This window comes from Thamnophis elegans, chromosome 15, assembly GCF_009769535.1.
Source record: "Thamnophis elegans isolate rThaEle1 chromosome 15, rThaEle1.pri, whole genome shotgun sequence".
NCBI lineage: Eukaryota > Metazoa > Chordata > Lepidosauria > Squamata > Colubridae > Thamnophis > Thamnophis elegans.
This window is the reverse complement of record NC_045555.1, coordinates 28,705,405-28,719,007: the sequence shown is the minus strand read 5'-3', so window position 1 is coordinate 28,719,007 and position 13,603 is coordinate 28,705,405. Positions and strand designations below refer to the sequence as shown.

General features: G+C 45.1%; 1 protein-coding gene across 1 annotated transcript in view; it reads right to left on the bottom strand.

Annotated features, from left to right (window-relative positions):
* The window catches only part of CABCOCO1 (ciliary associated calcium binding coiled-coil 1), a 43,064-nt gene extending 29,694 nt beyond the window's left edge, over positions 1-13,370 (bottom strand). The window contains exons 1-5 of the mRNA XM_032232220.1: positions 13,291-13,370; positions 10,979-11,082; positions 9,558-9,727; positions 5,926-6,070; positions 2,477-2,549 (exon numbers count right to left, since the gene is read on the bottom strand). Of these exons, the coding sequence (XP_032088111.1) occupies positions 2,477-2,549; positions 5,926-6,070; positions 9,558-9,727; positions 10,979-11,082; positions 13,291-13,359 (561 nt within the window). The 5' untranslated portion in view covers positions 13,360-13,370. The remainder of the gene's footprint in view (positions 1-2,476; positions 2,550-5,925; positions 6,071-9,557; positions 9,728-10,978; positions 11,083-13,290) is intronic.
* Positions 13,371-13,603: the final 233 nt, after the last annotated feature.

Below are 13,603 nucleotides of genomic sequence, written 5' to 3'. Positions count from 1 at the left end.
CAAGTATGTGAACACCGAGGAGAGCATTAAGTTAATGTAAATAGTTTCTGTTTTGCAAACTGAACTCCAGCAGATGATATTGGATGACAATAAATTTTATGGCAGAGCACATTTAATAATAAGTGTGTGTGTGTGTGTGTGTGTGTGTGAGAGAGAGAGAGAGAGAGAGTGTGTGTGTGTGTCTGTGTACGTGTGTGTGTTATGGGGAGAGACAGACAGAGACAGACAGACAGAGAGACAGAGAGAGACAGATAGAGGGGAGAGAGAGAGGGAGAGAAAGAGAGAGAGAGACAGAGAGAGGGGGGAGAGAGAGAGACAGAGAGAGAGAGAGAGATAGAGAGAGGGGAGAGGGGGAGAAAGAGACAGAGGCAGAGAGAGGGAGGGAGGGAGAGACAGAGAGACAGACACACACACAGAGAGGGAGGGAGAGACAGGCAGATAGACAGAGAGGGGGAGAGAGACAGACAGAGAAAGAGACAAGGAGACAGAGAAAGAGAGAGAGGGAGAGAGAGAAAGGGAGAGGGGTGGAGGGAGAGAGACAGAGAGAAAGACAGACAGAGAGAGAAAAAGAGAGAGACAAGGAGAGAGAGGGGGAGGGAGAGAGACAGAGACAAACAGACAGACAGACAGACAGAGAGGGGGGAGAGAGAGACAGAGAGAGAGAGAGAGAAGGAGACAGAAAGAGAGGGAGCAAGAGAGAGAGAGACAGAGAGAGACACACACAGAGAGAGACAGACAGAAAGACAGACAGACAGAGAGGGGAGAGAGAGAGAGAAGCAGAGAGATAGAGAGAGACAGAGACAGACGCACAGAGAGAGAGAGAGAGGGAGGGAGGGAGAGACAGAGAGACAGACAGACAGAGACAGAGAGAGCACAAGATCAGAATCTACACCATATCCAACCCAGAAATATAACGCTCTGGCAAGCTTTGCGAAGCCCATAAATTCCTCTGGCAGGGGCTGGACCAGGGGTCTCGCAGCTGGGTCACCGAACACTCATCCAGTCAGCTGGGTCATAAAACACAGATTATTCCATCCTGCTGATGGAAGCCCAGAGGGATAAAACTACATTTGCCAACCAGGCCATGTTATTAAGACTTGTTTCAAAGCAAGAATCGGTCCAAACCTTTCCTCAAAGAACTGTGGGACCGCATCACCCTCAAAATCACATTTCTAAGTGTCCCCCCAGCTCTATAAAAGGCAGACAAAAATACATCATCACTAAAATAAATTAAGACCCCCCCCCCCCTCTGCCTGCCAACATGGCTGATAATCATGAAAGCTTCTATGCAGCTATTGACTAAGCGAGGGGGAGAGAGTCATTCCTGGATCTGATATGTTGCTGTATTCAGTTCTTCTGAATTTGTGAATTCAACCCCATAATGCAACCCCATAAAGATGATAAACAAATTAAATCAGTTGATCCCTGATTGCAAAGTTACACACAGCTGAGTTAAAAACAGTTCTGTTATAACATTTCTGTTATATCATTGTAATGCAGCATTAATAGAATAGAGTTCTTTATTGGCCAAGTGTGATTGGACACACAAGGAATTTGTCTTTGGTGCAGATGCTCTCAGTGTACATAAAAAGACAAGATACATTCATCAAGAATCATAAGGTACAACACTTAATGATAGTCATAGGGTGCAAATAAGCAATCAGGACATCTATGTGCATAATTGCACAGAAATAAGACCCATATTATGGTTAGAATCCCAGCCTAAGTGAAGAATCCACTGAGCTAATGCATACAATAGATTTCCTGCAAAGATCAAAATAAAACATCAGATCCTACATTAAAAACTCAGTAAAGAGCAGGTGGTTGGAGAGAAGCAGAAATTCAGCAATGATATGCAAAACGCCTGCTGCATTCTCCTTGTGGGGAAGCTCTGATGAGATTATCTAGTTGGGTAATGAAACGTCTGCCAAAAAAACCCTCCAACTAAGCTCAGAAAGCACCAAGGACCCTTCAAGCTAGGAAGTCCTCAGCAGGAAGCTCCCTTCTGTAGGAAAGGCTCTTTGGCATGGCCGACAGTGTGTCTCCCCCTCCCCTTCTCCCCAGCAACGCACAACTCATTGCTCTGAGCACCCCCTTCCTTGTCCCTTGGGTTGGGGCCCCCCAGTCAAGGCAAAGGGCACTGCTTAGTCCCATTCCTCCTCAGCTACAGTAACAAGACCTAGCAATGTTGTGTGTGTGTGTGTGTGTGTTGCTCTCACAAATACTGTCAGCAAATACATTCTTAACACTACAGCCAGCAGCCAAAGCAACAATAGCACCATTTATTGTTGTTAACTTCAAATTCCAAAGGAGACAGGCATTATGATATTCCCTTTTATTCTTTTATCCGCTCTCCTATGCTTTTAACCCTTGAGCATTTTTGACATAAAATTGCTTTGAGCTATACAAAACAGATGCCAGAGAATATGCATTAAAACATCCCGCTTAATCATTTCCAGTCCTATGAATTACTTACCTCATCTCCAATCACAAGCTCTTCCCTGGGACTGTGGAAAAGATATTCGTACAGGGTATAATGTTGGAATAAACTGAAAGACAAGGAAGTGGACAAATCTTTTTTTATGGGCATGCAGGGTTCACGTTGCTTCTAAAAAGGGGTTCTTTAACCACACAGCCTAAGACCCAAAAGTCCTGGCTGAGTTTCACAACCCCAAACCTGTTTTTCCTCTCTCATTCACTGTTTTTCCCCCCTTTTCTTCATTCTCTTACATACCATTTTAAGTATAAATTCACATAATTGTTATTCTTCTTTACATTTGTCACTCTTATACATTTGTTATTTCATTTAATAGGTTATAATATACAGTTTGGGTTGCTTTATTTACCATCCCTTCCGCCTGTTGCAATACCACCTTATTTTCCCTTTCTTTTCTCCCTCCCTCCCTTCTCTTCCTTCCTTCCTCTTCCCCTTCCCCTTCCTTCTTTCATTACTTCTCCCTTACTCCTACTCTTCCTCTTCCCCTTCCTATCCTCTCTCCTTCTCTTTCTCTCCCTTCCATCCTCCTCTCCTCACCTCTTCCTTCCTTCCCTCCTCTTCTTCTCATTCTCTCATCCTCTTTCCTTTTCTTTTTATGTTGTTATAGTTGTCTCTTTCAAATCTCAGTTTATGTTTTCTTAGGATGGTATTTCCACAAACCCAAATATAATTTGGTATCATTTCTTATTCCCTTACCTTCGCTAATCTCTCCTAACTATGCCTCCCCCTTTATATCTTGTTCTTGAATATATACTTGTATATTTAATATTTTCTTTTCTGCTTTTCCCTTCTCCCCCTCCCCTTTTCCACTTAACAGTGCATCGCCTGGGTTCTGTATCTTTTCCTTACTTTCTTTTCTAGCTTCCTTTCCCTAGCTAATCGTAAAATCCTCCCCATGTCTTGAAGTACACCGATTCATTCACTGTTATAAAATCCTGCAGTAAGGTCATAATTCCCACTAAATGCAGAACTACACTTGCATCAAAATTGTAGAGCTGTGATTTCTGATCTGCTTCACAAAGCTGTTGTGAAGGTGAAAAGCAAGACACCCCATCCCCTTGGAGGTAAGGAAGGAGAATAAATGCATTGCAGTGAGAAACTGTGAGAACAAGGAGCAGGGCCATTTGCAAAGTAACTTGGACTTTCTTTGTCAGTCAGTTTTTTTTAAAGAGTTTTATTATTTTTTAATTGCAAAAATAAACATTCCATCTTTCCTTATGCAGTGTGTTGTCTGGGTACAAACATCTCTGGGCCACATCGTTCCTCTTTTGTCACATCTTTCACATTCATATTAGCATTCTTTTCCTACGTTTAGTATTATAATATATTGAGCATTTAAATGTTATAAAACTCTCCATTTTTCTTCTTAATATCTTCTAGTAATAATATCATATCAACATTAAACATCATTATTCCCATCATACACATGCCCACAGTTTTCATCTTATTTATATCTCTATCTAAGTGTATTGTCTATTTATGTTTTAGCTCTCATTTCTAAACTCTTTTTTTCCTCCAACCATTCATAAGATAATATGAATTCAGCTTGCTCTTTCTCAATTGCTAATGTTAATCTGTTCATTTCTGCACATTCTAATATTTATTTCTTTGTCAGTCTGGTTTTGCTGGCCCTGGTGGATCTGGCTTGATCCCGTCAAGATGGCTTTGGGATTTGCCCGGAGTGATGGTGATGGAGAATGTGTCTGCCAACTGATGACTGCCCTTCTCCCCTCTGAAGCCAAGCTCATCACCCAGCTAAGAAATAAGGTGGCTTGGGCAACATGTGGGCTTCTCTTGGCCTGAACAGATTCTTCTTTTATGTCAGACATGGAATGCACTCGACATGCATTCTGGCTGCTATTGAGGGAGAGACGTTTGACAGATGTGAACCAAACAAGGCAGGCCTTTTCATATAAACAGCCATGTAAGCATCCGAAAGCAATTAATGCAGACGGACATTCCTCATTGGACTGTTTACTGGAAGAGAATCTCATCAAAGAGGCTGAGGTTGGTACAGCTGAATGGGGGTGGGTGGGCGGAGGGTAGAGGGACAATTACCTAGCACCTGCCCTGGAAACTGGGCATTTCGCTCTTTTTCTCCTTGCAAAAAAAGTAAATAAAAAATCTCCACCAAAACTAAGGGGAGGAAGAAATTGTGAATATTCTTGGGGGGGGGGGACCCCGCAACTCCATCACTGGAAGAAGATCAAGAGATCTTCCTGTCGAGGAATCTGGCTATTTCTTCTAGCAAAGACCTGCGCTAAGAGCAGAAGAGCCCAGGTGAGCTGCAATGTCCTCTGCATTTTCAAAGCTCCCTGAGGTCGGGAAGCAGATCCTTCTTTATTTCATGTTCTGAAATTGACTTCTGCTCTGAAAATGGGTTGAAAATTCCATAGTCCAGGCTTCTTCTTCTGTTTCAAAGCCAATTTACATTTCCATGTCTCAAAGGCAAAGAGCAGGGAAGGGTCTTCACTTCTGTTGGGGTCTTCCAGGAAGCATCCAACTCAGGCCATCTAGCTCAGTGTCAAACTCAAGGCCCGGGGGCTGGATCCAGCCCGCAAGGTGCTTAGATCCGGCCCACGGGGCTGCCCTGGAAACAGCAAAGGACCAGCCCATGGTGCCTCTGCCAGCAAAAATGGGCTCCCGAGCTCAGTTTTCTGCTGCAATGGCCTCCTGCAACCTTCAGCCAATGAAAACGGAGCTCGGGATGGCCGCACCTGCACCATTCTCGCTGGCACAGCCCTCCTGAGCTCCGTTTTCATTGGCTGAGGGTTGCAGGAAGCCATTGCAGCTGAAAATGGAGCTCGGGAGCCCGTTCTCGCTGGCAGAGCACTTGGGCTACCACAGGCATTCCTGACACAAGTGATGTTGAGCCATGACCACACTGCCCCCACCCCCGGTCAAACACAACCCTGATGCGGCCCTCAACGATATTGAGTTTGACACCCCTGATCTAGCTGATCCCCGCTCCCCAATGGAGGAGAAGAATCAAAAGGGGCTCCTTCCTTCTCTAGGCCAACGTTAAAGTCCCTGGTTTTGTTGTATAAACCCAAATGTGCTCCCTCAAAGTATCTTTCCAGAAGGGGTCATGTTTGCATGAGAAATGTTAGGGTAAGACATATGAACACTTAATCACTTATTCAATTGATTAAAACCCTATGATTAATTGACTAATTAATCCGTTACCCAGTGAAGGGTTTCTAGTTTCATATTACGAAAATTCGTGCCATCAACTGAGCAACTGATAATCAATTTTTTTTGGGGGGGGGGAGTTAGTGTAATTACTGGGGGTTCAAAGTGCCACCAACAGTCAAAACCCAAACCTGATTCATTCATGAAAGAATGAGACCCTCACCAACTTCACAATGCCCAACAAGCACTGAATGGCCACCTCCCCATAGCAGTGCTGAAGGATGAAGAAGGCCTACCTGCTCTTCACGTAATTGATTATGGCTTTGGCTTGATCTACAGTGAAGAACTCAAACCCGCCGCTTATCTCTGAATTGCTCAGCCCAATGCCAGCCATGGTGCTCGCGAGCTCCTGGATGTTCTCTTCCAGGGTCATGTGATAGGCTGCAATGCAAAGGGAGGAAGAGTGAGCCCCTGTGGCTCAATGTGTCTGCAATACGCGAAGGGTTCTTCTAACTCCAGCAAAAACCCACTCAGATGAGAAGCCTCCGCACAGGAATTGGCTTCCATACTCTGGATCATGTGAAAACTAACCCGTACTTGAAGAAAAGCCTTTGCGCACATAATACAAACACAAAGTGACAGAGGAGGGTAGGACTTATCAGGAAAATGCTCCCAAGCATGCTGGGACATCCCTATGGTTACCCCCATGTTTGTGTTTTCCCTGACTAAGGCTCCAAGGGGGGGATCAGCCCCTGGGAAAAGAAGGAGCAGACCTTGGCAAAACTGGGACCAGAGGAGGGCTATTTTCAGCAGACTGGAGAGCAGTAGTGAAATTCAATTTTTTTACTACCGCTTCTGTGAGCATGGCTTGGTGGGCGTGGTGTGGTTTGGTGGGCGTGGCAGGGGAAGGATACTGCAAAATCTCCATTCCCACCCAACTCTGGGGCCAGCCAGAGGTGTCATTTGCCGGTTCTCCGAACTACTCAAAATTTCCACTACCGGTTCTCCAGAACCTGTCAGAACCTGCTGGACCCCTGCTTCCAACCCTAAGGTTCTATGATGTGGACAAGTCTGCATCAAGGAAATTTAATCTTTGACTGGACCCCCTTCTAGGTTTTACAGGACTTCTCATCCCTCGGTATCTTCATGTTCTCATGATAATCAATCTCCTGTGGTGGCCCAGTGGAGGGTCAGTCGGGCAAGCTTTGGTGGTAAAAGGCCTGAAAGGGGCTCTTTTCTCCTGCCCATTGGAAAGACCAGTTGTCCTCTGTGGGGCGAAGGGCCCTGCCCTGCCCTGGCCCATCTCCAAGTAGGCCAGGAGATGTTAGATCTAACACAGCAGTCTGACCTCAGCCAAGAGTTGAGAAGCCAAACTTTAATTGCTGGAATTTGTTCATTCGGTTTAAATGGATATATACAATGGCGATGTAAGATGATGTTTTAATAAATCAATTTTAAAGTAAATTCTCAGGATATAAAGCAGATGTGCACAACCAGAGATGCGCCAAGTTCTTTACTCTAATGGGCACACAGTGATTTTTTTAAAATCTTAAGCGTTCAGCGTCCACTGAAAGATGTTTTAATCCCTCCTGCTTTGTCAGATAAATTGGAAGATGAAACACGATACAGCCACAACACCCTTTCCCTTCTTGCTCTGTTGCAGATGCTCTGACACTTTCCATTACATTACAGATAAGGCTGAGATCCATATGTTAACAAAGTTATACAAATGTCACTTTTAAAATGTAGCTAATATAGACTGTAATATAAACCTCTTTTTTTTGGGAAAACATGCACCAGAGTGATTTTGATTTTTCTACCCATAGTTCCAGATGGGCTTTTCTGCAAGAGATAAACACTCCAGATAAACCCTAAAATGCTAGAGAGTTTTCAGTTCAAGTGCCAGAGTCCCTTGTCACAAATTTCTTCATAGGCCAGACAACTGTCTCTTCCAGGAGAAACATTGGTTTTCACGTAAAGCGATGCCAAGCCACCTTGTCATGCAATTCTGACTTTGTTTTTGCTCGAATCCCAGGAGAGAAATCAACACACCTGGCATTTGCCAAGCATGAGTGCAAACAGAGCGCTTGCGGATGGGTAGGTATTGCTCTCCTGGGCAGGGGAGAGGGGTCCCAGGAGGGCCCTCCGTGGCTTCAGAAGCTGCATGGCTCCATGGGCTGAACTCACCGTATATCAGAACCTGTGTCTGTTTGAAGCTGTGAAATATCTCAGCAGAAACCTGGTTGGATCCGTCTCTCTTCTTCTAGCATTTTTGTGGCAAGGTAATTCAAGATACAAGAGCAACTTAAGGCCAGCACCAACTGTGGTTTGCAAATCCATGTTAATTGGGTCAGTGTGCTGGAATGCCAGATCTAATCAAACCATAATTTGTGGCCAGGTTGAGAAGTTAAGTCAGGGGTGAAATCCAGCAGGTTCTGACAGGTTCTGGAGAACCTGTAGCGGAAATTTTGAGTAGTTCAGAGAATGGGCAAATGCCACCTCTGGTTGGCCCCAGAGTGGGGTGGAAATGGGGATTTTGCAGAATCCTTTCCTTGCCACGCCCACACAAGCCACACCATGTCCACCAATAGCAATAGCAATAGCAGTTAGACTTATATACTGCTTCATAGGGCTTTCAGCCCTCTCTAAGCAGTTTACAGAGTCAGCATATTGCCCCCAACAACAATCCGAGTCCTCATTTTACCCACCTCGGAAGGATGGAAGGCTGAGTCAACCCTGAGCCAGTGAGATTTGAACAGCCGAACTGCAGAACTGCAGTCAGCTGAAGTAGCCTGCAGTGCTGCATTTAACCACTACGCCACCTCAGCTCGACCAAGCAACGGCCACAGAACCAGTAGTAAAAAAAAATTGAATTTCACCACTATGCTAAGCCATTATTTGGCGTAGATGCAAGCAACTTCTGAGGACTCAAAAGGCTCCTGTTTAAACTCCTCATTTCTGGGGGTTGGGGGCACTGGAGAAAGTGGGCTTTTTTTAATCAAAGTTTTTTTAATTTTTATTTTCACATAAATATCCACGAGTATACCGTTACATTTTAACAAACACTGTTATGTAATATCCAATATTATATCAATTCTTCTCACCGTCTACCCACAATAACTCTCATTTGCTCTTCTGCTTTCCATACACATTATACCCTGTTCCACAATGATACTACCTCCTCTCCCTCTCTCTTCCACCCTACCTCTTTTCTTCCCTCTGCCATCCCTCTCTTCTCTACTTCCCCTTCCTCTCTCCTTCTCCTCTCTCCTCTTCCCATTCCTTCTCTCTCTCCTACTCTTTTCCTCACCAAGGAGGTGGACTTTGAGGACAGGGCCTATGATTTATTTAGTGTGTAGACCACTCCCATTGTTACAAATACAAAAAGGGGAGGGGGTGGGAACTTCCACCACACCCACCCATTACAGGGAAAAGTCACACAGTGCCCAAGAGCCTCAATCTATTGCTAGAGTTTGTTGCCATAAACAGCTTTGAAATGTTTTGGCATAGAAAACAGTATACAAATCAGAGGTGGTATTCAGCAGGTTCTGACCAGTTCTGGAGAACCGGTAGTGGACATTTTGAGTAGTTCGGCGAACCGGTAAATACGATATCTGACTGTCCCACCCCCATCTATTCTCTGCCTCCCAAGTCCCAGCTGATCTGGAGGAAATGGGGATTTTACAATATCTTTCTCCTGTCACGCCCACCAAACCACGCCATGCCCACAGAACCGGTAGTAAAAAAAATTTGAATCACTGATACAAATACCAGGAATAAATAAACATATTGTCCTTTCAATAAGAGCAGCCAGTGAATTCACGGTAAAATCACAATTTTGGGGAGACAAATAACTCTGCCCCTAATATTCTTATATACAGGAATCCAATGGAGGATGGGTACATTTGTAAGATGCGGCTGAACTTACTCTCCAGATTATCCAGCAGCAAATTGAGGAGACTCAGGAACCCCCCAATCTGCAGAGATGAAAACTCTAATCCTTTGGCCCACCAGAATCCAGAGACATAATAATCCAGTAGTGCAGCTTCTTTCAGAGATGTCAGCCGATGCTTCAGATTCAAAAAATCTTCCAAACTCCTGTAGGTGAAAAATCAGAACATCAGAAAAGCACAAAAGCACACCTGGGTCTGTGTAACTGTGCCAATTTACTTTCAAGGGGGCAAATTTTGCAAACCCAGGAATGAGCAGGAATTGGATGGGTCCTTCCAACCTTGGACCAAAACCAGTGCCCGAAACTGAACCATTTACCATATTTTTTGGAGTACAAGACACCCGGAACTATAAGACGCACTTAGCTTTTGGGGAGGAAAACAAGAGAAAAATATCTGCCGCCCAGCAATTTGCCTCCTTGCAACAAACAGCAAACAGTACAGACAATATACACTGTTTGTAGTGTTACATTTCAGACTATACTTGTACAGATGCTGTAAAAATTGATGTGCTTTCTGGAAGTATAGTTATTCTCTGCTTTTTAAAAGAAGATACAATGGCACTGGGCCTCTTCAGATTAAGCATTTATTTTAAAAAGCTTCTTCATTTTATTAAGCTGTCTAGAATAATAATAAAGCAAAAAAAAATTAAGTCTAATAATTTGAACATTCTATAGGCATTTATAGTTATTGACTTACCTCCTTGCAGCAAACAGCCTGATTAGAAGGAAAAAAATCTGCTCCCAGCAATTTGTCTTGTGGAGCAAAGAGCAAGTTTCACTTTCAATTTTACCATGGGCCTCCAGATCATCAGCTGTTTCAGGCTGCAGGGATTGCTATAGCCTACTGCAGCCTCAGCAAGCCCCATTTTCCCATTTACTGCAAGGAGGCAAATTGCTGGGAGGCAGAGGCCAAAGGGTGGGGGCCGGTAGGTGGGTAGGGCTACAGTCAGTGTATAAGACGCACCCAAATTTTCACCCTCTTTTAGGGGGGAAAAAGGTGCGTCTTATACTCCAAAAATACGGTAAGTTTAAACTGCTTCTGGAGAACCAGATTTCCCCACATGGATTTTTGTACAAACAGGAACCTGAAATTTTTGGAAATATTGTAATACCATAGCTTGGCAGAGTCAATGTCTAAAACTAAATCTGCATGGGAAGGGCCACCATCTGTGGCCTACTGAGGAATATGACTTTGTCCCTGGATCAGGAGTGAAGAATGACCCTGCGGCCACCCACAAAACTCCCTCTCTCTTTAAAAGGGAAGAACACATACATCATAAGAGCCCAAGCCACGGGGTTCCCCTCACACACAGACACACTCCATCTGCAAACCAGCTGGCTGCTCTCTGGACAGATGATGGCAAGGGCAAGATCTGTCGATGCCCCACCAAACTTACTTTTCAACTCCTGCAACGTCTTGTTCCAACATAATGCTGACCTCAGCAAGCGACAGAAATCTCCAAGCCATCGCTTCCTCATCTTTATTAATTTTGTCTTCATCCTACAGCAAAACAATAAATTGCAGCACATTCAATGGCAAGGATTTAAAAAAAAAAAATTAGTGCACAAAGAAAAAACAATGGCAACTGTCAACACCAATTTAACTGATTTACAACAGGAGCAGGAACAGACCGTTAAGAGAAGAATAATTGGCTTTGCATTTGCAAATGAATTTTTTTAAAAAAAGACAATTCAATGCAGCAAAGCAGAAATTCTTATTTTTGCTAGGTCACCACTGGCCCTTGAGCACATTTCAAACACACCCTGTGGGCCTCGGCCAGACCTTTGGCAACTGGTTGCACCTCCTGCAATCAGCAAATGGGGATGGAAAGATATACGTGAAAAATCACAAAAAGGGCCCCAATTACAAAAAGGCAAGTGTTCTGTTCTTGTAGTTTTGGTATCATTTTGGTAACTTTTAGGATAATTCTATCCATGCCTCTCAACATATCAGAATCAAAAACAGGCATGTGGTTTTGCAGCAGGTATCCATCCATCCATCCATCCATCTATCCATCCATCCATCATCTATCTATCATCTATCTATCCATCCATCCATCATCTATCCATCCATCTATCCTCTATCCAACTATCCTCTATATATCCTCTATCTATCCTCTATCTATCTAGCTATCCATCCATCCATCCATCCATCCATCATCCATTCATCTATCCATCCATCCATCCATCCATCCATTCATCCATCCATCCATCATCTATCTATCATCTATCTATCCACCTATTGTCAGGCCTGCAATTATATTCCTTTTTAAGACCTTTGGCCTGCCACACTCTCTATTATTTCATTATCTTGTTTCATTAGTGTAGTAATTGGGAGGGGGAATAGAAAGAAGTAGAATTGTGGAATGTGTTGTTGTCATTCTTTTCTAGAAGCCCAAGGTCATTTTTTGTCTCCGCACCTCTGCATCTGACCGGAACTAGATGGGTGGAAATGCCAGCGTGGCTGAAGAAGATTGGACCATGTGATGGATTTATGGGTGCGGGGAGAAGGTCATGAACTTTCAACTGGGTGAAATCCCAGGAAGTTTTAAAATTGGGATTTGCACAGATGTGCCAACATGTCTGTCTTATTAAATTGGAACTTTAAGGATAGCTCTGCCTTGGACTCTGATTTAATTCTGCATGATATTTGGAATGCTGACATCTATCTATCTATCTATCTATCTATCTATCTATCTATCTCTATCATCTATCTGCCTATCATCTATCATCCATCCATCCATCCATCTATCTATCCTCTATCTATCCTCTATCTTTCTTTCTTTCTTTCTTTCTTTCTTTCTTTCTTTCTTTCTTTCTGTCTTTCTTTCTTTCTTTCTTCCTTTCTATCCTCTATGTATCCATCATCTATCTATCATCTATCTATCTATCTATCTATCTATCTATCTATCTATCTATCTATCTATCTATCTATCTATCTATCATCTATCTATCTATATCTATCTATCTATCTATCTATCTATCTATCTATCTATCTATCTATCTATCTATCTATCTATCTATCTATCTATAATCTATCTATTTATCATCCATCCATCCATTATCTACCAATCATCTATCCATCCACCCACCCCTATCCATCCATCCATCCATCCATCCTCTCTCACCCAAATCTGTGGACCACCCAATTGGCCAAGGCCGTGGGGTCAAAGCCCAGGGTAGCCAGAAGAAGACTGGATGTCCTCTAAGATGCCACAGAATACATGAAGTGGGAGGGGGCGAGGCTGTGCCTTTCTAGGCCACAGCTCCAATGCCAGCCTCGCAGGAGCCTCTGGTTGCCCCCCAGGCTTTCTTCGAGGCTGCTGGAGTCCAACCAGAGCCGGATCTCTTCTGCAGCTACTTCTTTGCTTTCCAGGACTTTTCTTCTGCCCTCAGCCCCAAGTGGAAAATGCAGCCCTTCCTCCTCCTCCTCCTCGCCCTTGGAGAGATTTGCGTGAGAAGCGCCTCTGTCGGCAGGACTTTGGCGGGGGACAGAACATCGAGTCCCGGGGAGCAACCCAAACTCCCCTCGGGGACCAAACGGCGACCCCGCCAGCCGCCCCCAATCCCAGCCCGGCCCTTTGGCGGGAGGCCGGCCGGGACCGCCCGGGGCGAGGAGAGCGGCGGCTCTGCCCGGCTGCCTCCAAGCGCCCGAGACCCGGGGCGCTGTCCCCCGGCCCGGACGCTGCCCAGGAAGCGGTGCTCGTACCGGCAGCACTGATTGGCCGCTCCCCCGTTCTCGATCCAGCGCTGCCGCCGCCGCCGCCTTGGTCGCCATGTCGCCGCCGCCGCTGCTGCTCGGTTGCCGGGCAGCCGGGTCACGCAGCCCCCGCGGGAGAGCCGCCCTCGCGCCGGCTCCCCGCCTCCCTGCAGCCGGGACAGGCGGACTTGGGCCAAGCGAGGGACAGGCGGAGAAGTCTCCGGAACTGGCGCCTGAGTCGGCGGGGGATGTCCCGGGCTTTCGAGTAGCCCTGGCGGGAAGGGAGCGCAAAAGCCGGGCCGGCTCTGCCTTCTCTCTCTCT